Source organism: Dipodomys merriami, unplaced genomic scaffold (assembly GCF_024711535.1).
Source record: "Dipodomys merriami isolate MVZ:Mamm:240054 unplaced genomic scaffold, mDipMer1.0.p SCAF_29, whole genome shotgun sequence".
Taxonomy (NCBI): Eukaryota; Metazoa; Chordata; class Mammalia; order Rodentia; family Heteromyidae; genus Dipodomys; species Dipodomys merriami.
The window spans coordinates 3,512,038-3,538,843 of NW_027204381.1; the positions used below are offsets into that span (position 1 = coordinate 3,512,038).

Below are 26,806 nucleotides of genomic sequence, written 5' to 3' on the forward strand. Positions count from 1 at the left end.
AATCAGAGTCACCGCGTATGCTGGCTTTCAAAATCAGAGACCCAATTTATGACATTGAGGGAGAAAAAGATAACATTATTGATTTTTTTTCTTTGCAAACTATAAATGAAATGGAACAAAATGTCTCAGGCAACCCTAACAAAACTGTTTTTGAGTTTTATGCCTCTGCAATGCCTTTAAAAAAAAAACCTTCAAAACACTATAACTTTAAACAAAGCCTTGATTTTATTTCAGGCACTCCCAGCAGTGTTTTTATCCAGAATGCAGAGCTGTTGTGGGTCCCTGTGCCTGTGGCTAAGAGACATTGGACCTGATGTTCTAAGCATAATCGTAAATTACTATTTATACTACATGAAATACACAAGTACTAGATTGACATCAAAAAGTAAAGCTCTATCAAAGTTAGCATAGTTGATATTAGAATTGGGCTCAGGAGCTATTTTTTATAGAAAGTTTAAAGCAAGCAGGAATATCCACCTTATCGGGAACCATTTTGAAAACAAAGAAACAGTGATCAAATCAAGTAGGAGTGATGTGTATATGCAGAAATTGAAATGTAGCAAATTTATTCATCAGTCCTCACAGGTTTCTGCCCTGCTTCTTATCGGAAAGATCTTTCTTTATTGAATAGAATTTTTCATCTTAAATAACTGGAGCAATTCTAGAGATAAGGTAGCTCCCTTGGGGGGGAAAAAAACAGATTCATAATGCTATGCTTTCAATCTAATAGGCTCTGTAGTAATCAGTGCTCACCCCCAAAACATGAGATTCATTCTTCAAAAGTCCCAATCTGCCCTTGTGACCAAAAAAATAGTCAACAAAATACAGGAATCTTTAAAGATGAGTGGAAAAATGCAACAAATATGTGTTATTCTCTCCTTGTATAAAATGGCAATATTCTATCAAAATATTCTGGAAAAGGTGTTCTCAGCACACCCCAGTAGGTTGACCAAAACTGGACACAGATAAATGATAAAGCCTATTGTGTCTTTAAAGTCAGAAAGGTATAGCTTAAATTCTGTGGATTTGTTTCTGACCTGAATGCCCTTGGACAAAGCATCAATTCTCTGAGCTTCATTATCCTCTTATGTGAAATGGTGGTGATGACAACAATTTATTTTCCATAGGATTTAGTTGTAGATCCAATCAGTACTTTGTAGTCTTGTAAGTAGCAAGGCACTCTAACAAAATCAGTTATTTTTCTTTTATGGGTAAAAACCATTAATAAGAAGAAAGACTGGGATTGGCAAATCTTAAATGAAACGTAGATTAAATTGTAAACTCCTCGGTGACTTGGAGTAGATGCAGTTGTGCTGTTAGAGCTGTCACTCCACCCTTCATCTTTGCTTTCCAGGATGCTCTGGACAGTAGGTAGCAAGACTTGCTTACCAAATCAAAACCAGGATGACATGTCCTTCAAAAGTGATGAAGCAGTCTTCTTGAAAATTAAAGAGAAAATAGCCAGGTCCCTGCTAATAAGATGCCTGTAGCTATTGAGAAATGGAAAAAGAACATAGTAAAAAGACTTATTCCCAGCAATGAAAAAGTGTTTCCTGTTAAGTCAGATTAGAGCTGCTATTACTGTTGGAGCTGATATGTCCCAATCACCCGCAGATGATTGTTAGAACAAAGAGCCTCATTCCATATGGCACTGCGAAGAAAGTGACAGAGATGAGCACATCCAATACTGAGAGTAGAGCTCAGACTCTTTAGGAACCAGTGGTTTAATGAGGATGCCATAGGATTTTCCTCTAGATAGTCTGGCAGCCATCTACCTATACAGTCCCTCAAAGAACTGGGACTTTGATCAAGGTCACTGGTCCTATGACCCTGAGAAAACAGTTGGAGTCTCTTAGACAGGAACCTCAATCTTTTTTGATCATATTCCTTATGAATTTATTTTTCAAACTCAAACTCAATTTGTATGTACTTAAACTGTGTATATTAAGGCATAACTTACTTTAAAATGACAGATAGTCTATAAATGAGTCAGTTAAAAAAATCCGAAGAGAATTTCAAATATTTTTCTGCCTTTCCCAATGCATATATGTATATGTATATGTATATGTATATGTATATGTATATGTATATGTATATGTATATGTATATGTATGGTTCATACTGGTGTGTGTGTGTGTGTGTGTGTGTGTGTGTATATATATATGGTTCATTTATATATATATATATATATATATATATATATATATATATATATAAATGAACCATACTTCTGAGACTTTTAGTCTCTGACCCTTTGAAGGCATAGCCACGGAGCAGACTTCTTTCATATTGGCAAGGATTATGGAAAAAGCAAAGCAATAGCAGGAAAATCAGGAACACAACTCCACTTACCCCAGCCTCATCACATGCTGTCTATGCACACAGAGCATATGGGAGCCACCCTGCTGCTATCAGGTGATATGAGCAAGTCCAAGAGGAAAGGGAAGAATAGAAAAACCAATTTAATAGACTTGACTGCTGTTCTCCATTGTCTGGGAGACAGTACCAGTGAATGAACAGCACTACAACTTTGTGAGCAGACACTACGGCTCTGCTGGGCCAAATCTCTCGAGGCCCACATTTATGTTCTATAAATGCTGACAACTTCTCGTCTCTTCCTCGGGAGGGCTGTGGGGGAGGGGCTGTCTTTGTGTCTTGGTTTCAGCACCCTAGGGAGTTCTCTCAGACATCCTCAGTCACTGGTTGTTCCATACCACACTCCAGGGACAGCTCTCAAGTCTTACTTTTGTCTCAGTACCAGAGAAAGGCAAGCTACATCCATATCCCTCTCTCAGATCCGCTTCTGAGGAAGAATAAGAATTCCTTATGCTATTTGGCAGAGTGGAGGGAGTTACATTGTATTGTGTTTGGTTTTCTTCAATAATTTCTTCTAGAATTTCAAATAATGCATGTAAATGTTTACTGACTATCACAGTGGATTTGCACCTTCCACCATCTTGTCAAAAATCTTGGTTCTTGGATCAAGATTTCCTAACTCTACATGTTTCACAATTCAACCATTGCCATAGGCGGGCAATATTAGTATAATCATGCATATAAGTAAACATATATAAAATTAGAATGTATAATAAATTTGGAATCAATTTTTTAAGGATAAGTACTTTGTGTATACTTAGGTTCCATTTCCTACTTTAAAACTTTTATTTCTTTTCTCTGTAGGCTCACATTTTAAAATATCCTCGTGGTGGGATCTTGTTTATGTCTGAGAAATTCACCTGCTACGGATTTGGGGACTTAACTTAAAGCACCAGTCACTTAGGCTCCTAAGGCAAATTGTACCGTGTAAGGCTGGTAAGACACATTCTATACTCGGTCACAAATTCTTGTGGTCAGTACTTCAGTAGGGGTTATATAAATTTGACACTTATGTGTGCATATAGATAATTTGTATGCACATTTTTGACAGGCCTGTGTTTCTCCTTGTTTTGAACATAGCAAATATTAGAGAGAGTTAGTGCACGCAATTCTGTCAGTGTACTGTGATACCATGAAGAAACATTCATACAGACCATGTGCAAAATGACTTGAAATACAATAATCACAGAACAAAAGTATCAAGTTCATTGAACTATATCACCTTCAGATGTATTCTTGAAGCATTTAACTGAAGATATTAATGTTTTACCAGCCTTAATAGTTGTGCAAGAAGAATTCACTCTGAAATGTTCACCTGTACATAAAATGTACCTTGATCAAGTCTCACCTTCTCTATCACTCTCCTTCACCCCTTTCCCCAACCAAATCCCCACAGGTATCATTGTTCCATTTTTATAGATGTACATGAGGTATACTGACCATTTCATGCTTCTCTACCCTGTTTACCCTCATCCTTCACCCTAGTTTACACACTAACTCATTTTTCCCATTCGATCATCTTTTTCTGTGGTATGAAGTAAAAACATCTTGTTGACAATAATGTCCAAATGTGTATTTTATAGAACCATAATGCTCGGTGGAATGACAGAAAGCCACTCTTCAGTCAGATGACTTCTTTCCTTGGAGCCATTACACACATGGCACACAGGTTTAAGTTTACAAAAGGTTGTGAAGAGCAAAAGATTTGGGGGGAATGTTTAGAGTCCATGTGAAGTCATTGTTTCCCACATTGGTACACCATTTCAATTAAATGAACGATGTTCATATATTAAAATGTAGCTAATGATGGAGACACAGGTTGTGGTAACTTCATTTGGAATTTGGCTTTTAGACATAACAGGAGAATTATGCTTCATAAAAAATTCAAGAGTACAGATGAGATGCAGTTGGCTTTTTAACCACACTGTAACTTCCTCTTGAAAATAAATAGATGCAATAGGAGTTTATTGGCAGAGAAAAAATCTGAACATATGGGTCTGTACCTGCTACTTACATAAACTTAATAGTTACATAATATGTTTTTTTAAAAAGATGTGCAGTTTCTTAAAATTAAATCAATAATATGCTTTTATATTCAAAAGTAGGAAACATGGCCCTCTACCTCTCCCCCCCACACACACATGCACAAAACCAACAGTTCTTAAATGTTGCATAGAAATAGCAGGTCTAGGTTGATTCCGTGTATTTGGTAAATACAGTGAAAGAGAGAAACTTCACTTGAATTACAAAACCAATAACAGAAATTACTGCAGCCTTTGAGATCAGCAGCTCCTTGCAAAGACAGGCTGGCTGACATTCTGTTTGACATGCATCAGAGCCAAGATGTTTCTAGTTCAGGAAGATGTAAATAAAACACTGCTCAGAAAGCACTTTTGTTGCTTGTCTTGCAGCTGTTATCTTACTAGAGATTTGGGTTATTTAATTATACCTTTTTCCAAAAGACACTCAAGGTCATAGTTAGAGCAGATTTTTAATTGTATACCAAACTATAAGAAGTGGAACATTTTACCCAAGAGACCCTGCTACCCTATAAACTGTAGCCATTTTATTCAGTGAGCTACCACAGACTTTGGCTACAGTTGCCAAATCTAAGGATTGTGTATATTTTTTCCCCTTTGGGTAGTAGTTGTTCTATAGTTTTCATGTTTGGATATCTGGAAGAAGAAAGCCCTAAACCTTTGAGAAAAAAAGCATAATGTTTTACATTCTATGTGGTTATAACCACATAGTATGTTGGAAGGTTTTGAGACAGCAACCAACATACCCAGAGACCTTTGCCTGGCAGTGTCTGGCATGAACCAACCCCAGAAATGTCTATCTCTGACTTCCTGTGGTGCATGTTTTTCCATGTGGCTTAAGTCACTTTTCAGCTTGGTTCTCTTCCTTGACTGCCAAAATTACCCTACAAGATCAGTGGGTTGATTAAACAGAGTGCTGTGCAGATAAATGGAAAGGCCCCTCGGTGCAGAATTGTGGTAAGACTTAGGTAGCAAGTACTTCTTGACAGTTCCCCTTCAAGAATTGATCAATGGAGAAAGAATGTGCTTCTATGGAGATTTTGGACTCTGTAGTTCAGACATAAAATTGGTAGTAAAAATGGAGGATTCTAGATGAATGACATGTGTTTGTTCAACTTGAGTTGCTTAAAAGTAGGCCATAGATTGAGCACTGGTAAATGCTGTTTGGAGAAAGCTAATGTGAGCTATTGGAAAACTAGTTTTTGCAGGGAATGTATTAGTTGCAATCCAAAAATTCTTTTTTTTAATTATTATTATATAGGTAATGTACAGAAAGGTTACAATTTCATAAGTAATGAGTACATTTCTTTTTGAACACTATTACCCTTTCCCACACTTTCTTTCAGTTTTTCCCTCCTGACTCTCCTTCCCAAGTTATATAGTTCATTTTCAACAGAGTGTGTAGTGAGGGTCACTACTGCATTTGTTCACCCTTTGTTCTACCATTTCTGTGTTTCCCCCATCCTTCTCCCAAACAGTATACTTACATACAAAACAAAAGGCACAGAAGACAAAAACAACGACAAGGGAGAAAAAAACAAAAACAAACAGCAAAATAACAAAAAAATGCTTCCATTTCTTGGAGTTCATTTCAATAAACTTTATTTTATATGATCATATACACATAGCTGTTGAGCTTTGGTGATTTTCTCCTATGCATATCCTTCTTTGGCTCACTGTTTGAATGCCTAGAGCCCTGTATAATTTATGATTGTCCAAGGGAATTTTTTTTGTCTTTTGCCACCCAGTGTGTTTACTTGTAGATTTATAGACACATTCTAGTTACAACAAATGAGGGAAAACATGTATCCTATGTTTCCTTGGGTCTGGCTTACTTGGTTTAATAAAATTTTTTCCAAGTCTTTCCATTTTCTTACAAATGGTACAATATCATTCTTTCTGATGGAAGTGTAGAATTCCAATGTGTATATATATACCACATTTTCTAGATCCATTCGTCCTTCGACAATTCCCTATCTTGGTTATGCAAACAATGCTGCAAGTAACATGGTAAACGAAGATTGTCCCATTTAGTAGTCACAAAAGGAATTTAGTTCACTGATTGCAAGCTTCAGAGTCTTAGCAAACACTGAGGAAGAAAAATGTCAAATGAGTTTTCATGCTGATCTTTAAACTAACATTATTAAATTCTAATTTTTTTACTGGTACCAGTTCACATGGTGCGACCACAACCTTGTACTTTTTAAGTTAGGAGATAATTCATATAAAATTACCTAATTAAATTCAATTTAGAGTATTTTAGGCATCATTTCACAAACTGACCTATTCATTTTGAAATTAGGGATTTCTTGTCCTACTTTCTTTTTGTTCGACAACTATTTCAAGTTTCTTTTATGTCTGTTCAACAATACACTACAGCATGTCTCACCACTTGACTACTGTTTTTCATCCTAGGATACTCTTCTATACAATACTTTATTTGTTGAAGGAGAGTACAAAAGTCATTGGAAAGGTGAATGATAATAATAATATGAAATCAACAACAATCATAATAATAGATGCATTTGCAAAGTAGAGAACTAAGCTTCCTCAGATTTCTAGTCTCAGATATTTGCATAAGTTGAGAACATGTGGGTAGTTAATCACCTGATTTCAAGTGTTGCTCAATAATAATCAATTATAATAAACCTGAGAACAGACTTCAAACACAATAGCAAATTCTCCTGCTCTTACTGTAGTCTTGTTCATATATTTCTTTCTGGGCCATTTGCTTAATTAGCATAGATTAATAGTACAAGGGAGTTTTGTTGTGTTTCTAAGAGAGATAGTGTCCTTTGAACAAGTTCAAAACACTATTGTTATATTCCCTAACTCCCCACCTTTCTCCCCTGCTTTTTTCAAGTAGCCTTTGGTGGGTTTTCTTACTGTATCTTAATATATTTCTTTGTATATTAAGTGCTCTGCCTTCTTAATTCCCCCAGTACCCTATGTTTCTTCCCACCTGCTGTTCTACCTCTAGATAGTTCTCCATTATTTATTATTTGATTATTATATCCTTACTAATTATCACCATCATCATTTTTGTTGTTGTTGTTGTTGGGTTTTTTTAGTTTTTTTTATTTTTGTTTTTTTTTTTTTTGTGGGTCGTGAGGCCCGAACTCTGGGCCTGGGCTCTGTCCTTCAGCTCTTCAGCTCAAGGCTAGCGCTCTACCACGAGCCACAGTGCCACTTCCGGCTTTTTTCTTTTTGCTTATGTGGTGCTGAGGAATCGAACCCAGGACCTCAGGCATGCAAGGCAAGCGCTCTACCACTGAGCCATCTTCCCAGCCCCTCCCTCACCATCATCATTTTAAGTCTATGTTCTGCATATGAGGGAACAACAGATCATATATTGCCTCTTGAGCCTGGCTTTTTCATCTCAATATGATAACCAGTTCCATACATTTTCTTGCAGATGACATAATTTCATTCTGATTTGTGGCTGAATAATACTCCATAGTGTGTGTATGTGAGTGTTTGTGTGTGAGTGTATGTGTGTATATTACATTTTATTTACCCATTTAATGGCTGATAGGTAACTACACTGATGCTACAGCTTACCTATTATGAATGGAGCTGGATAAACAAGGATTTCATGATATCCTCTTGTATTTTGTTTTTAATCTTTCAGGTCTATGTCCATGAATGGTATGGCAGGGTCATAAGGTAGGTCTGTTTTTAGGTTTTAATGAATATCTGTACCTAATTTCCATAGTAGTTGCACTTGAACATTTCTACCAACAATGGTACAAGCATTCCTTTTTCCCACAACCTCACCATCCCTTGCTGTTGTTTCCTTCTTTGTCTTTCAAACCCAGGACCTTGCACTTGCTTGGCACGCCTTTTGCCACTGAGCTACATCCCAGCCCAACTTGTTTTCTTAATAACTATTGTAACTGGGAACCTTGGGGCAGTTTTGATTTGTATTTCCTTCATGGTAGATGGTAGCTATTTAATTTTTTTTGAGCTCTTCATGTTTTCTAGATATACTTTATTTGGTGAATGGCTAATAGAGTTTTTCCCATTATATGTGACTCTATCCTGGTAATGTTTTTTCTATTAGTCATGGGGCTTGAACTCTGGCTTGGGCGCTGTCCCTGAGCTCTTCAGCTCAAGGTAAGTGCTCTGCCACATAAGCTACATAGCCATTACGGGTTTTGGTGGTTAAGAGTCTCACAGACTTTCCTGCTTGGGCTGGTTTTGAACCACAATCCTCAGATCTCAGCCTCTTGAGTAGCTAGGATTACAGGCGTGAGCCACCGGCACCTGGCTGATAATTGTTTTTTGATGTACAGAAGCTTTTAGTTTGATTGACTATAGTTTGTCCATGTTTTGCTCTTATTTCATGAGCAGTTAGAATCTTCTTTAAGAAATAATTGCCCATGACTATATTTTCCAGTGCTTCTCCTATGTTTGCCTATTGTAGTTTTCAATTTTCAGATCTTACATTAAGATCTTTGATATACTTTGAATTTATTTTTCTATTGAGAATATTTGCATCTGTATTCATCAATGGAGATGCTCTGCACTTTTGTTTTTTGTTATTTTCATATTTGGTTTAGTTATCAGAGCAACAGAATGAGTTTGGCATGTTTTCTTCTCTTTCTATTTTTGTGGAATACTTCAAGGCACATTTATATTGATTCTTCATTTATGATCTCATGGAATTCTGTTATGAATTCACACAGTCGTAAGTTTTGCTTTGTTGGGAGCGTCTTTATTACTGCTTTACTCTCCATGCTTCTTATAAACTTAGTTAAGTGGTTTATATCTTCTTGGTTCAACTTTCATAGGACAAATATGTCTAGAAAATTATCCATCTTCTACATTTTCAGGTTATTTGAACATAAGTTTTTAAGGTATTCCCTAATGCTCTCCTGTATCTTATTGCTTGTGATATCCCCTTGTCTATCTCTGTATTGATTTGGGTCTTTTCTTGCCTTCTTTTAATCAGTTTGCTAAAGATTTATCAATCCTACTTATCTTTTTATAGAACAAGCTTTTGTTTCAGTAATTTTTGCATTGTTTTTAATTTCCATTTTCTTGATTTATCTCCTACTCCATTATTTCTTTTTACCTGCTAATTCAGGGTTTGGCTTGCTTTTGTTTTTCTAGGAGCTCGAGGTACATCATTAGGCTAGTTATTTGAGATACCTCTGCTTTCTTGGTATAGGCAGCCATAGCGCTAAACTTTCCTCTTAGCAATGCCTTTGCTGTATCCTGGAGGTTCCTGTAAAGCGTGTTTTCATTTTCAATTGATTCGAAGAATCTCTCCCTCTTATTTTTTTAGAGGAGCCACTGGTCATTTGACAATGAATTGTTCAGTCTTCATGTGTTTGATTATGTTCTGTATTTTCGTTTGTTATCGATTACTTCTTTTATTGTGGTTTGATAGAATACAAGAGATTATTTCAATGTTCTTGTATTTGCTAGGGCTGGCTTTGTGTCCTAAAATATGACCTATTTTAGAAAAAGTTCCATGGACTTCTGAAAAGAATTTACGTTGTTCAGCTCTTAGATGAAATATTCTGTAGATGTTGGCTAAATCCATTTCATCTATAGTGCTAATTTATGAAGTTTCCTTTTTTTATTTTTTATTTATTTTTTTTAATTTTTGAAGTGGAGCATTGAAATCCCATACCATTATTGTGTTGAGATCTATCTATGCTTGTAAGTCCAGTAGTGCTTGTTTAATGAAATTGAATGTGCCAATATTTGGTGTACTTACGTTAACAACTGTTCTTTTCTGTTAACACATTGTTATCTTTAATATGAAATAGCCTTGGATGTTTTTACTAATTTTAATTTGAAGTATGTTTAATCACATCTGAGTGTAGCTTTTGGGGTCCATATGCTTAGAAAATATTTCCCATCCTTCTTTCATCCCCAGCAGCCAATGTTTGACTTTGTCAAGGAAATCTTCTTTTTTCTTTTTTCTTTTCTTTTTTCTTTTTTGCCAGTCCTGGGCTTGAACTCATTGCCTGAGCATTGTGCCTGGGTGCTCAAGGCTAGCACTCTACCTTTTGAGCCACAGCTTCACCTCCAGCTTTTTGGTGATTAATTGGAGCTAAGAGTCTCACAGACTTTCCTGTCCAGATTGGCTTTGAACCATAATCCTCAGAACTCAACCTCCCTAGTAGGTAGGATTAAAGGTGAGAATCATCCACGCCTGGATGAAATGCATTTTTAATAAACAACAGCTGGTCACGTATTGATTTTTAATCTAAATGCCACTTTCTGTCTTTTGATTCGAGAATTAAGAACATTAAAATTCAATGTTAATATTGAAAGATGTGTTTGAAAGTATGTAGTATTTCCTCTCATTGTGATGGGTTGTTTTGTTTATTTCTTTTCAAATCTGTATTTATTAATCTCATCTGGTGATTTTTTCCTGAATTTCTTCGTTGCATTTCTCTTACTCTTCTGTGTATATAGGATTCTTTTAACTGTCTTCTGCTGTATTGGTTTGTTAGTCATGAATTCTTTCATTTCCATTTATCATAGAAGGTTTTTATTTCTCTTTAAATTATGCAGGATAGCTTTGCTGGAAATATTAGTCTAAGTGGACAGTTCTTTTCTTTCATAACCTGGAATGTATAATTCTATGGCATCACAGCTTTTTAAAGTGTGGTGCGGCCTGGTCATGGTAGAACTCATAGATTACTGGATAGAGATAACTCATATAAAAGATAGTCATTTGAGAATTTGAGAATATCTAAACCAGACATCAAGCAGGATCATTTTGATGGAACTCTCAAAAAATAATTCTTTAATGTTCATATTAAATTTGTGTTTGCACAAATGTCATGCCCACTGGCTACAGTGGAATTGAGTTTCTTCAAAATAAATATCTGAGGCCTTTTACAACTTTATTTTTTATTAAGTTGTCTTTTGTTACCTTGCTTTCTTCTTTCTGCTTTTCAGTTAAACTGGCAAAAGACTGGCATTACATAAACAAGACATAAACTTTTCTCTCAGAATTTAATATTCTGTGCTATCATTTCTTCTCCTACTTTTCTATTAAACTTTTGAAGAAATTTCTTTTTATCTCTTACATATAACCACCCTCAGAGAGAAGTGTTTAGTTTACAAAAAAGAAACATATTATGAAGTGCATTGTGTCTAAATTTGAAGACTTAATTACTCCCTAGCATCTCCGATACAAATGAATATGCTAAGTGGATAGTTATGTGAGGTAATAATTTTCCAATTGGTGACAAATATTTTCCTAAACAATGTGTTTGACCATTTTAATAAAATCATCCTATAGATAATAGCATGCAAGTATTCACTATATCATTTTTCTAGATGAACTTCTCAAGCCATTGTTCACAGGGAAAACCCTAAACTTCAGATTCTATTGTCCCCCTGTTGTTTCATTTTGCCTCTTACACATGGTCAAACCACTGGCAGTCATCTAGGAAAACAAAACAAAAAACCTGTTACATAATCTTGTACCTAAGGAAAAAAAAAACCTGAACTGCTACAATTCCCATACTACTAAAGTTTTAGGTTAGATAACCGATACGAGCAAGATGGCATGGTATATCTAATGCTGTTCTCAGTGTTTACCCTTTACATTTCGTGATGATGTTGTAGACAATATCATAGTCTAGCAGGGAAAAAAGAATAAAATACTGCCATTATTAAGCACTTCATTTCCCATAAGCATTCTTTTGTGTGTGTGTGTTGGATTACTAAATACATTGAGACCAATGATGACTTCTCCATGAATGAAGACAGCTAAACTGAGGGGTGAGACCCATCTGTCTAATGCCATGGGTTCAGAATCAGGCAGCTCCTTATTGTAGGCCATTGTGCACTATCAATATACCCTACAGTTGGTTCCGAAGTCCAGCAGTGGGAAAATCAATCCCAAGGCAGGTCACCCACTGGTCTAGGGGGTGAAATAGAAAAGCAGATATGAGGAACAGAGTTAAAGCAAGGAAGTGACAGAACCAAGGAAGATGAGGATAAAAAAACAAGATAGTAGCAAATATACAGCCTAAATCCTAAGATTTAGGCTGCATCAGGATTGCTTGGACAGCCTGTTAACACAGGTGGCATTATACTCCATCTTTACATTTCTATTGAGTAAGTATGGGACAGGACTTAGAAATTTGCAGTTTGATCAGACTCCTGTTCATGCCAATGATGCTGTCACTGTGGGAGGCATTGGGTCTAATTTCAGAGATGAGTGAGTGAGTGATTCTTAAAAGCTTCTGGAAAAATTTTATTGGATGAATGGAGGTTTTAAAAGCATTGGGAGCACAATAGATAAATATATTTTAGCTTCTTTATATTTTAGTCTTTTGAAGTCAAATGCATAGTTCAGAGTTTATGAGGCTAAGCACCTCTTTCTGTAAGATACAAAATAAGATGTTCGTATCTTGCAATAGAAACATGCATAGAAACTATTCTCTTTCAATGGGAACTGATTCATTTACTTTTTTGTAGCCCTCAGCCTATTCAGAGCTCTGGTTAAGTTGTGTGCTCTGAAAGTAGCCTAAGGTAGTAGACTGCGTTGGCTCTATTGTGGCTTTGTACCATGAGCCACAAGTGTCTCAAACTCCCAGAACTTCATTTGTAGGAATGTATTGGCAACTGAATACTGTCATTGCAAGAGTTAAGTGACATAGTTCCTTTAAGATACGTTTTCCGTGTCTGGCACATAATCATTGTTCCACGAATCTTAGCTATTATTGGAACACTAAAGTAAATGCTTTTATTCAGGAATGTGACTTTGTGTATAATACTGTTATTTATCTCAGCTTTAACCTGATAGGATGTAGCTCTGTATAACTCTTCTGCTAAGAATAGCCCTGAATTGGCATGAAGTTATAAATTATATTGAAACAATGTAATCTCACAGTTAAAGTGTATTCCAGATAGCCTAGAGTCTAAAACAATCTCCAGAAAATTCAAACTAAAAAGGAACAACACTGTGTAGAGCATTAGCTGTGGGACTAGATTGCCCAGGTGTGTGTTTTGCCTTTGGTATAATTGTAGTTCACATTGGTCAACCTAGTAAACATCCATCAGACACTTTTCCTAAGACTCCCTTATGACACAATGAGCAGACAAGTAACTTTCCCTGCTACATTTTCAGTGAAAGATCAAGGGAGAAGAGTACAAGGTCAAATGGCAAACACTGTTTTCCAGTAGCTGTGAGGTTGTCTGGTTGCTGAGCTTGGTACAGGTGACATTACTACCTTGCCAGTGTTATGATCCTGAGGGGGGAATATGAGCTCATCAGTTTACCCCTTCCCCCGTTTTCTACCTATGATTCTCCTACACCAAGTCTCACTGATCAAATTGCAACACATCACGTACTGACTTCAAAGAAAAGAATCTTACATTTCCTTATCCACAGCAACATGGAAAAGAAGAGGGTTTGTATTACATGCCAGTTCCTGTCTAACCTCCCTCTCTCATTTTAGAAGTCTTAAGAGCCACCCTTTGCAGCCCTACCCCACAAAGCTTTCCACCCACCAGTTCAGCCTGCTTGCCAGGCTCACTGAATTATAGGTCTCTCAGTAAATTCTTCGTGGGAGCGCACAAATAGACTATGGCTTGAGGTCTGTTTATGATGGAGCCTTAAAAAACGAACATGTAAAATGCAAAGAACTACAAATACGGGAGTTAGGAAAAGATAGTATTTTGTATAATGCATGCTAACTTAAACTCAGTCAGATTTGATGGGTTAAGGACACAGGCCTCACACACTGCCCCCATTTTAGACTTTAGTTGCACGTTTGAGGGTCCTCAACTGACTAAAAACCAAATTCAAAAGTTTTCCAAACACTTCAGATTCAATCATTTGCCAGAGCAACTGACAGGACTCAGGAAAGCACTATCCTTATCAATAAAACTGTATTAAAAAGGAACGAAATCAGGACCAATGAAATGAAGAGACACAGGGAGTAATACCTGGAGGGTTTCATGTGTGACACTTCTGTATCCTCAGGATACATCGCCTTCCTGGTACATCTATCTCAAACCAGGTAGCTTTTCTAGGCCTTATGTCTAGGGTTTTTGTTGGATTCTCCTATGTAGGTATGATTGACTGGAACACTGGCAATAAGATGGAGTCCATACTCAATCCCACCCACCTGCCAGTGTTTGGCAGATCAGTGATTTCATATGGCTGGAAGCCCTAACTCTAGCCATATTCTGTTTTTTCTGGCATGAATAGCCCCTATGCTGGAACTATCTAGGGATGTAGTAAACCACCACATTAGCATAAACTGAGGTGTGATCCTAAGGAATCTCCAATGACAACAGATATTCTTACCACTAGAGAAATCTCAGTGGCATGGAGCATCTTCCCAAGAACCCAGGATAAAGATCTAATAAGCTCTTTATTCCACAACAACCAGAAAATGCAAATGAAATGGGCCTGTTTAAGAAAGAAAAACATAGAAAAAATATCATTTTTGTGGTAAAGAAACTAGCTAAACAATGCCATTTGAGTATCACACAAATGGCCATTGAACACTATTCCTCTTTTCATTTGCTTCCCAATCATTCATTCATTTAACATTATTGATTACCTTCAGTGCTAATCACTAGAAATATAGTTTTACACATTCTGAGTAATAAATTGCTTCCTTTATTAACATTACACAGAAAAGTGGATGGACTATTTGAAATTCTTTGCTGATTTTAATTCCCATCTAAGGTTCCTGCTTATTAAGAGTGATTGAGAGGGCTGGGATATGGCTCAGTAGCCATCATACCTAGCATGATTGAAGCCCGGGGTCCATCCTAGCTCTAAAGTGATAGGAAATTCTTCAAAACAGGAAACTTTATACATGAAAAGTTGTAAGAAAGGCCAGCCTGAAATTCTTGAGGAAGTGATGAAAACAGGTACAAATTGTTTATTACCACGAAGGCTGCCACTCGTTCTTCAATTTGTAAACCAAAGTCAAGAAAAGTCCTTTGTGATGTGATGTGTTATAAATTGTTCTTTTTTTGCTTTCCTGTAATTGGAGCAACATACTAATTTCTACAAGTTGTGACTACTAACAGAGGGCAATCACCTCACAGACTTGTACCGAAGAGATGAGACCATCCAGGTGACAGGCAACGGCCACGTGCAGAGCCCCCGCTTCCCCAGCAGCTACCCCAGGAACCTGCTTCTGACCTGGCGGCTCCACTCCCAGGAGAAAACCAGGATACAGCTCACTTTTGACCATCAGTTTGGATTAGAGGAGGCAGAAAATGATATCTGTAGGTAAGTGAGGAAAAAATTCCATTAAAGGATATTGTTCAAAGTTGAACAAAAGAGATGAATTTAAAGCAACCCATACAACATTCCTTTTAATCCCTTTGACCTACCCAAGATGTGTCCCTTCTTCATCAAAAACCCTTGTGTGCACCCTAGCAGACAAATGGACTGTACTGCATAGGGCCTGGTTACCTTGCTGGACTCCATAGGCCAGGTGGAATGTCAACATCTGTGACTTTTCCAAGCCCAGAGCGGCTTTTGTGAACAGGTAGACAGATATAATATTCCCATCACACTGAGCTGCACCTCACCACACTGGCCAAAGCCTGCCATGGGCCAAGGGAACACAGAACCCAGCTCAGCTACAGGGCCTGTGTAACTAGTGCTGGAGATGGCTGAGGACCATTTTAGCTTTATGCCTCGAGTGTGTAGTGGAAGAAAGGGCAGGCGCGCCCACAGTGTGTGTGCTGCTTAGGTGTCTATTTCCTGTCATTTCTGGGTCATGGTAGAAGATGAAAGCTGGGCCTGATAATCCTATCCCTTAGCACATTTCTCAGAGAAAGTCCAAGCTGCTCCTCTTTGAATTGTCCAGGCCCAGCATTTTACGTGCCTAATTATCATGTATAAGACTTGAGGAGGATTTTTTTTTCCCTTTTTATATTTTACTGCATGTACTTGTTCTGCATTGCAAATGAACTACTGAACTGCTAAATCCTTCCAGCAGGTTTATTTTCCCTTGAATAATAAAAAGTGCCTCAAATTTGATCGTCCTTTGTTGCATGTGTATTATGCTGACAGTTTTTATTATGTTGCTATTTTTTGGAGAATAACAGCAGTGACTATTACTTTCTAGGACCATAGAGGGTAATGTATGCCAGAAAGCAGAGACAAATACATGCACAGAGAGCCAGTTAATATTTACAAAGAGAATAAACGAAAGCTGATCTTGTGTCTTTTCAACCTTGAAAAGGAGAACTAATTTTCTGTGCTAAAAAAAAAAAAGAAAAGAAAACATAGTTTAGAAGAAAAACCCTATTGAAGACTGTTTAAGATGATGACATGAAAAACACCAGTGTCAGTACCTCACAGAATATTCTGACCCCTAGCGGGGGTCTCCCTGCATCAACCAATTCAGTAACACCTGCTGGGCACCTTGCTGTTGGATTTAATTCTGAGACCATCTACTTGGATGGTGTTAGCATCTGATCCCCTTAAGGGCTCAATCCCCCAAGACTCACTACATAAACTATCAATTTCAAGTTCCAAGCCTCCCCTAAGACCCACAACCTCTTCTTTGTCTTCAGTGATTTTCTGTAACAATGCATGAACCTCAAGGCAACACATTATTTACTACAACTAGTTTATTATAGAGGTTGCAACTCTGAATGAGCCAAACAAAAGAGCTAAGTAAAGCAAAGTGAGTAGAAAGGGCACATTTCTCCAAATGTGTCACAGGCCAAGAGCCTTGATGCATTCTCTAATCCAGAACTTCTCTGATCTTCATAGTTAGGGGGACTTACAGAGGTTTTATTATGTAAGCATTATTGATGTAATCATTCAATCTCCAGACCCTTCCTTCTCCCCAGAAGTTCAGGGGTGGGGCTGGAAGTCCCAATGCTCTACTCATACCTTGGGCTGATGACCTGATGCCATTCTGAAGTTATGTAGGATCAACCATAGCAACATACATTGTGTATTAGGAATAACAAAAGAAGCATGTCTTATCCCATCTCGCAGAAATTCAGACAGACTTAGGAAAAGACCAAAGATAAACACCAAATATATTATTATGTTTTCTTGCTATATGCAGAATCACAGGAGGGAATGCATTACTGCGCTAAGATTCTGATCAGGTGTTAGGATAGTATCATTTCTGGTTTGCTCCTTCAATGTAATTTTTCCCAAAATTTATGCAATGAGGAGGAAGAAGAGAAACAGATCCAAGACCTGCCTTAAACTCCCCAAGAAGAAGGGCAGGAGAAGATGATAGTGTGCTCTTTTTTATTGTCAGCCATGGGTCATGGAGCTTGAACTCGGGGCCTGAGTGTTGTCCCTAAGCTTTTTCCACCCAAATCTAGCACTCTACCACTTTGAGCCACAGCACCACTTCCAGTTTACTGGTGGTTAATTGGAGATAAAGAGTCCCACAATCTTTCCTGCCCTTTCCACAACACCAAGATCTCAGCCTCCTGAGAAGCTAGGATAACAGGTGTGAGCCAGAAGTACCCAGCTAAAACTATTTGGTTTTGGGTGGGGGGGGGCAGTCCTGGGGATTGAACTCACGTCCTGGGTGCTATCTGTGAACTTCTTTGTGCTCAGGGCTAGCACCCTACCATTTGAGCCACAAAGCCACTTTCTGGTGTGTCCTTGACTTTGGACTCAAGAATTAAAATTACACTGATGTGTAGTTTTAAATAAAAATAGCTTATTGTTTATTAGCAAAGTTTCAAGTATATTCAGCTTTGTGCAGTAAACATGATTTATACATATTATGTATAAAATGAAATGTAATTGATTTGCTACCATCTGTTCCAAAGCCTCCTTGATGTTTACATTGTAATATTTTATTGCTTGAATAATGATTCTTTGTTAGGGCTTTTCACCTTCCAAGCACCATATAAATATAAAGTAATTTACATGGCACATGAGAGATATCCAGCTGGCAAAATTATATAAACCTTCTTATTTCACCCATAAGGAAACTGAGGCATAAGACACGAGAATCACATAAATCACTGTCAAAGAAATTTAGTCACAATGTCTTATTTTTCACCTACTCCTTAGATTATTCTTCATAATGCAATAAGGACTGTGGGGCACCTGGATAAAATTACCCAATTCAAAGTGGTCCATCTTCCTATTCAGACTTGATGTTTCTTATGCTGCTTCTTTATGGTAATTTTGACAGAAAATGATAAGATAGGAGATTTCTGTCACTTTTCATCCAGCATGCCCACTGTTCACCTAGAATGCTTGTGACTTTAATATTTAAAGTCATTTGGGGAAAGTTAGAGAGGAACAGTGAGATACTGATGACCAGAACAGAATGACAGGTAGTAAAATGTTCCAAGACCTGAGGAGTCTGAAAATAGAATCAATGATTCCTGAGAGATGTAAATAGCTGTCATTGAAGATGCCTTACTGGATGAAGGGATGATGGGATGTGGTGGGAAGGAATAGGTTTGGGTGGAATGGGTGGGGGAACTTGAGTATTAAATGGTCACACAGAATAAATATGTCTTTGCTGCTTTCCTCCTTGCTGGGTACTGAGTGTGAGTTGAGGATCTTGAGCATATTCACACCCCTTGTAACTACCCCAAGACATTTTGGATATTGGTTAGCAGATAACTTTCCTTAAAGGTTATATAGTTTGCTTTATGAAAACTGTCATATTTTATGATGTGATGCTTCCAAATATAGTTACCAAAAAGAATAAATCATGTCCATAGACAGGTATGCCCTGTAATGAGAATTTTTATCCTTATTATAAAGCTAAATAGATATCAATCATGTTTGTCCCAAGAAATCCTGAATATGCTATATTAACTCAAAGTGGGATTTTGTTTGAAAACTTCATGAAATATATGTTTGGGTATATAGCTTATGCCATATCTGAAATATGCCAGACAGATTGTAGTTGCTAATTTTTCTATGATAACTTCCTATGCCAGATGCTGAAAAAGCCACCCACTTTAATTATTAATCATCTGGGAATAGTCATAATTGAGGGTATATAAGGGCTCTCTCAGAATAGATGATTGACAATCAAGTTTGGATACCTAACTGGGAAACTCCTCCTAACGTTTCTGTAGTTTTCAGTTGACAAGTCATGAGAAATCACATTTTAATTTCTCAGCAAAATTTAATTATCCAAACTTATTCTAGGTATGATTTTGTGGAAGTTGAAGATGTATCAGAAACCAGTACAGTTGTTAGAGGCCGGTGGTGTGGACACAAAGAAGTTCCTCCAAGGATCACATCAAGGACAAACCAAATTAAAATAACATTCAAGTCAGATGACTACTTTGTGGCAAAACCTGGATTCAAGATTTATTATTCTTTTGTGGTAAGTAGCAAAACCACCCTGTGATTAAAAGCAGACTCTGGTTCTATGAAACAAAGAGGTTATTTTCTAGGATTAAATACAGTGGCGTGAGGGTAAATGAACTTTATTAATTCTTTTGTTCCTACCCTATGGGCAATATATTCAAGTCTTTATTTGTAATGAATACCACTGTGGATCTAGTAAGTCAATCTCTGGCCATGCATCTTGAATGTGAGAATATTAAATAGAAAAAAGGAAATGATTTATAGTGAGGCATTTATAAAATTGCTTTAATCCAACTGAAGCCAGCTATAGTGAATAGAAGGTATATGAGTGAAAAACAGGCAGTTAGAATTGAAGCTAAAAATGAATAGTCCCCATTTTGTTTGAAAAAGTTGCTCATAAATTTCATCACAGGAAACCGTCCTGATGGTTTTAGTGTAAATAGTGACAGAAGTTAGGAAAGGATTTCTCTGCAGTCCTAGAGCTCTACAATTAGCAAGTATCTTTAAGATAAGAAGAACCCACACAGGACCCAGGAGCCTGCTTCCGGTTTGCTACATCCATTTCTTAGCTTTATTTCTCTTTACATAAGGCTCATTCATTCATTTAGTGTCAAGCATCACTGCCAAGATCAAGCACAGAACTGTAAATGGCATATATCTCTTGTTTTGTTGTGTTTTATCTTCCTCTTAAGAATTCAATGTAGAGCAGGAAAAATCTAGCTTCTTTTTTATTTTATTATCTTTTGCATTATGGTGAGCTATTAAACACTAAGTGGATTCTGCACCAGAACATTACAAATGAAAACAAAATAATGGTAACACTGGTTCCAGTTCTAATTTGAAAATAATCCATCAGGTATGACTGACATTATTGCAAACTCACACGTTGATGCTCAATACTAAAATTGAAGTGTGAACATTTGCTTTTCACATTTCTTTCCCTTTCAGTGTGTTCAGTGATGCATCTGTTCTCAATTGTTCATGAACAAAGCAGTCTTGACATCTTAGAATGGTGATGAATGGCTTAGTGAAAGATCTTTTTCCCTTAAAATATCAAACACTGTTGGTATGAGTGTATATGTTTTCTATGATGCTTTGGTTATGACTAAGTGGAGTGGCCCATAAATCCATTAGAAGCAATAACAATAACACAATGTCTTTAAAGCAAAATAAGTCCTTTGGCAGAAGACTTCAGGCATTGGAGCTTATAGCGCACTCATAGCAGTGAATCTGCTCATTGATATGTTGGACAATTCCTGTAGTCTGGTTGTAAACTATTTGGTGTCCCAAACAGACACACTTACCTCTACTTGTACATTCCATTGTGCCTTAAAGAAATGTCATATTCATAATAATTTTTAAATAAGTTTTTTATTGTGAAAATACTGTACAGAGGGGTTACAGTTACGTGAGTAAGGTAATGAGTACATTTCTTATCCAGCATTGTTGCCTCCTCATTTGTGTTTCCCCTACCGTCCCTTCCCTCCACCTCCCCCTACCACCTCTGCCCTCCACCTAAATTGTAGAGTTCAGTTTTCAACATAGCATCCTTGTACATCTCATTGTTGCAATGGGTCCACCTGTATCCCTATTTAAACAATTTGTTTTTTTCCCTTTCCCTCCCCAAATTATACCAACATCAAATACAGCGAAAATGGGATTTTGTATGTTTTCCTACTGGTCTCTCACTCTGTTCTATCAAAGGACATTGCGTCCACCCCCTACCATCACCCTTAGGTTCTGGCATTGACTGTGATCAACAAGGACCAAAGGACTTTGGTAGCTGGATTTCAAGAGGTAAAATGAGCTTAGGTATATATAGACTGTGGTTTGGGGACAAAATTATGACTCTTGCTTAATACTTATAGATTATCATATATGTCTTGGCCATGGTGTTTAAAAAGTTACTTTGCTCATGTCTCCACTTTATGTGGAGACTTTAATGAAGGATTTATAAACTCAGCAGATTCAGCTTGAAACTAAAAGTAGGATACATAAATTGGCAGGAAGACAAAGGTATTAAAATGGTAAGCCCTGATAAAGTATACGTAAATAGTGATTTTGAGAAGGCCACTAATTTATGGGGGACAGGTGCAGCTGTTTTCTAACCCCCTTATTAAAGGAATGTTGGCTTCTAGGGAAACTTGAGCTGAAGAATAGTTTCCAGAGAGTCAAGGCGCCCTTGGAAAACAGCATTTTGACCAGTTCGGAGAGGTCAGGTTCACCTCCTTTCTTCACGTCTATCTCTATTGAATATCCCTGCTCTTCCATCCTCAGTGACTGTCAGGTGTCCAAGGCCGATGGAGTAGGCATGCAGGAACATAAGATCTCACTTCACTGGAATTAAATCTGCATGTCCATGGTCATATGCTTTTAGAAATGCACGGTGTTTATTTTCAGTTGATTTTTACACTAACAGACTGTGGGAGCCTAGTGAATAACATTAAGATAGTTCATTTTGGCTAGGAATGACTCTTATACTCCAACCTGGTATGGTGAGCTTGAGATGTAGTCCTCTACCTTCTTCCAGCACCTGTCATGGCCTCTTCCCAGAACAGGCAGCATTGGCACATTAGGCAGACCTATACTTCATATTAGACACGGGTTTCACTAGCCACTGATGCTATGATACTGACAAATCTCTTCTTTGCTTTTACAGTTTTGCAATTCGAATTGGTGGCTATTTTTATAAGACAGAAGTACTTAGCATAGTGCCTAGGACATGGTTAAACCTCAATTAATAATGGTGAAGATCCTCTTTATGCTGTCAGAAATCATGTCTGTGTCTGTCTCTTCTAGATAAATGGTGGTAACTTTCTTGAGGGCAGGTGTAAGGCAAGTATCTTGTTCCTCTACAGAGTCTACAGGAGCCTTGCACCTGACTGTTGTCAACCCTTAAAATATGACTATTAAGAAGAATTGCCTAAATTCATTTTCTTACTCCCCTACTAAGCCTTCTTTTCTAACTTCACATTATTGAGGAAATAGAGAGCTTCAGGATGCATAATTAAGCAGAATGGATAATGTTATCAAACAGTGGCTAGATGTGATTATCTAAATAAATTAGTTCTTACTATTGCAGATCATGTTTGTTGGGGAATAAAAGAATGATTACATAGTTAGAAATCATTTCTTCTTTGTTTTTTTAAGACCACTAACTATTTTATTGGGAAAATGTCTACCCAGTGGCTAGTGTGCAAAGAACAGCTTTCACTATGCATTTTAATCATGCATTTTACTGGCTGTTTCCTGTCTATGAAATGAGGACAATACTACCTGACGAGGCAGTTATGAGGATTAAACTAGATACATTTTGTAAACTATTAAGCCTAAAATATACTGATTACTAAGATACTTTCTGCTATTATTGTTTTCATTTTCTTTTTTCATTTTTTTTATTGTGAACATACTGTACAGAGGGGTTACAATTACATGGACAAGATAATGAGTACATTTCTTATCAAGCATTGCAGCCTCCTCCTTTGTTTATCCTTCACATCCCTTCCCGGACCCCCAACCAGTCCTCCCCATCCCCCCACCAAAGTTGCAAAGTTCGTTTTCGACATGACAACTTGTACTTCTCATTGTTGCAACGGGTCCACCTATATCCTTAAACGACTTGTTTTTCCCCTTCTTCTCCACAAATTATACCGACATCAAATATAGTGAAAGCAGGGGTTATACTGTGGGGGAGGGACATACAAAGCAACAAAGAAATAATCTTATAAATGCGTTAGAAACAAATGCATGAAAGAAAAAAAACATTTAAATACATATCTAAGGGTTCATTTTCCTAACATCACATTATCTGACCTTTTCTGCTTGACTCATACATATACTAGATATTGCAAATAAGAGAAACCATGGGACCTATGTTTCTTTGGGCTTGGCTTACTTCACTTAATATAATTTTTTCCAAGCCTTCCCATTTCCTAACAAATGGGGAAAATTTTGGCCAATTGACTTCAACAATTCATCCAAAAAATCATACACCACGATCAAACAGGATTCATTTCAGGGATGCAAAGCTGGTTCAATATATGCAAATCAATTAATATTATTAATCACATCAACAGGAGCAAGGATAAGAACCACATGGTTATCTCAATAGATGCAGAAAAAGCATTCGACAAGATCCAACACCCCTTTATGATGAAGGTTTTGGAAAAATTAGGAATCCATGCAACATATCTCAATATAATAAAGGCTGTATATGACAAACCTACAGCCAGCATTAGACTTAATGGTGAAAAACTAAAGCCATTTCCTCTTAACTCAGGAACAAGACTCCACTTCTCTTCAATCTAGTATTAGAATGCCTAGCTACAGCAATAAGACAAGATGCAAACATAAAGGGGATCCAAATAGGGAAAGAAGAAATAAAACTCTCCCTCTTTGCAGATGACATGATCTTGTATTTAAAGAATCCCATAGACTCCATTCCCAAATTACTCAAGCTGATTCAAAACTTTGGCAAAGTAGCAGGGTATAATATTAACCCCCTAAAATCAATGGTTTTTCTGTATGCCAACAATGAGAAAAGTGTGGCTGAAATTAGGAAACCAACTCCATTCGTAATAGCCCCACAAAAAATAAAATACCTAGGAATTAACTTAACCAAAGAAGTGAAGGACCTCTATGATGAAAACTTTAAAAACTTGAAAAAGGAAACCAAAACAGAACTTAGAAAATAGCAAAACCTCCCATGCTCCTGGATTGGAAAGATCAACATCATGAAAATGGCAATACTTCCCAAGGCTATCTTACAAATTCAATGCGATACCTATCAAAATTCCAACCTCATTCTTCAAGGAAATAGAAGAGGCAATCCAAAAATTCATATGGAACAATAAAAGACCCCGAATATTGTTTTCATTTTCACTTGTATGATTGTTAACATATTGAGTAACAGGTAAGTTTGGTGGGTTTCTAAAAATAGCCCAGTTTTTTGTTTTTCTGGGTGTATAAGCACATGTGTGTGTGTACTCTGCCCATAATTCGACATTTCTTCAGGTAAGAACATTTTATTTTACAACCTAATAATCAAAAGAACTTCTATTTTACAGAGCAGTATTTAGATCTGTTGTATGTACTTAACAGGTAAATTTTATAAAATATAAAAATAAACCAATTTACTTGAAAAATATCCTTGTTTTATTAATAAGATTAGGTTTATTTTGCAAATTGAAGTTTGCTAATACCTAGTATTAAGACTTCCCAGTTTTTGCTTAGGAAAAAAAACAATTTACAGATTGCTTAACTAGGTGTGCAGAATTAACTTAAAATAGTACAAGTAAGATTTCCATTGAGATTAAAACTCACATATATGGTTAGGTATAAATATAGCTACTTAAGATAGAAAAAGGAGAAAGTAGAAGAGAAGAGGAAGAAGCTGGAGGGAGAAAGAAGAGGAGAATGGACATAGGACATTCTAGGAGTTGGGCATCGTAAGGTTCTTAATTAAAATAATATTTCAGATTCTAATTCTGCTCACCTAACACTTCCATTAGGGGGGAAACAAAAGTATCACTCACAAAGTAAATGTGGGCAATTCAATCTCATTCTCCCAGCTGAGTTCTCAGCATACTATAGCAAATAAGAACTCCTGCACTTTTCTCTGAGATGTGTGAAAACTCAATCCTGATTTTCACAATCACCTGAAAGTTATTGAACATTCTGAATGCTCCCTAGTTTTCTGGCCACTTCAGCCAGAACTGTATAAAGAACCAAGACTGTCAAAGTGTGTGTGCTGATTCCCACTACAGATTCTCCTAGGAAGCTAGGGAGTTATACGAGCTGTTTCATAAACACCTCTTGTCTACCAGACAAGGCATGTCCATCAATCCAAAGATACAACGCTGAAGAAGACAGGCTGAAGGTAGACAGATCTGCCCTCGGAAATCCTCATGGTAATGCAAGGAAACAGAAACATGCAAGCAGGGATGTACAGTGTTTGCACCAACATAGATTGTGTGAACCTCAATAATGGCTGATAAAAGAGAGCAAATGATGGAGAGTGACCAGAACACATCCACTACAGTCCCTAAAAGAAGAAAGATTAGCAGATGCAAAATTACAACTGAGGCCTGAAATACCAGCAGGAACCTACCATGCAAACTGAGGAGAGAAGAGTACATTAAGCAAAAAATGAGAAAATGATGAGAAACAGAAGAGGCTATAACAGAAAAAGCTAAAACAGAAGATACCTTCTCTGTATTAGTGCTGCTCTTGCCTTGGCATTCCGGCTGCTGAAGAGGGAGACAGAAGGGCGGAAACAGAACCGTAGCTGACTCTTAAGTGTGAGGAAGTTTGCTTACCCTTATCTCAGTACCTTATTTCTTAAGTTTCTTAATACTTAGGTAAACTAACATAGTTATAATTAGTCTTGATGCTATGTGTATGTGTATATACACATATGTATATATACGTATATATATGTATATATGTATATATATTATATATACATATATATATATCAAGAAGACACTAAACAGTGGGTTCATAGAGAGAAAACCAGAGGCACAGAGGAAAACCCAGCCATACAGTGGGGCTGCAGAACAAGATGGGGAGGGGTAAGTTGCAATATCCCCAAGTGGATGATGTGGCAGCCAAGCAAGCCTGGAAACTTTGATGGATACTATTAAAAGCATGCGTTCTTATCATCAGTCTTGTCTTATAGCATTTTATAAGAAAGGTGATCTAAAATGTGACCAATTACAAAGACTATCTTGATTGATTAGTACTTTCTTTGGGGAGATTGAGTGAATCAGTTTTTTCATCAGATTGTTCCTTTTCAAACACAGGTGTGTGTGTGTGTGTGTGTGTGTGTGTGTGTGTGTGTGTGTGTGTGTGTGTGTGTGTGTGTGTGTGTGTGTGTGTGTGTGTGGCGCGTGCACACATATTCAAAGTAGGTAGGTTTCCAAGCAAATGAGTGAAGGGAATAAAGAAATTGTGCTTCTCTGGTGAGGAAAGGAGAGTGTAGGTAAATTGTTAAGAGAATAGGGAGAAACCAAAATTTAAGTGGGTTGCGCCTGATGATGCATGCTTGTAATCCCAGTAACTCAGGAGGCTGAGGCAGGAGGATTGCAAGTTGAAGCCAGTCTAAATGAAG

At 37.1% G+C, this 26,806-nt stretch overlaps 1 protein-coding gene across 3 annotated transcripts in view; it reads left to right on the forward strand.

The window, feature by feature from the left end:
• LOC138838829 (platelet-derived growth factor D) overlaps positions 1 to 26,806 on the forward strand; it is a 165,191-nt gene that overhangs the window by 82,322 nt on the left and 56,063 nt on the right. For 2 of the 3 annotated variants that reach the window (XM_070038199.1, XM_070038198.1), the window contains 2 exons: positions 15,447 to 15,651; positions 19,531 to 19,711. In XM_070038199.1, coding sequence (XP_069894300.1) covers positions 15,447 to 15,651; positions 19,531 to 19,711 — 386 coding nt within the window. The remainder of the gene's footprint in view (positions 1 to 15,446; positions 15,652 to 19,530; positions 19,712 to 26,806) is intronic. The other variant, XM_070038200.1, reaches the window with a different exon arrangement.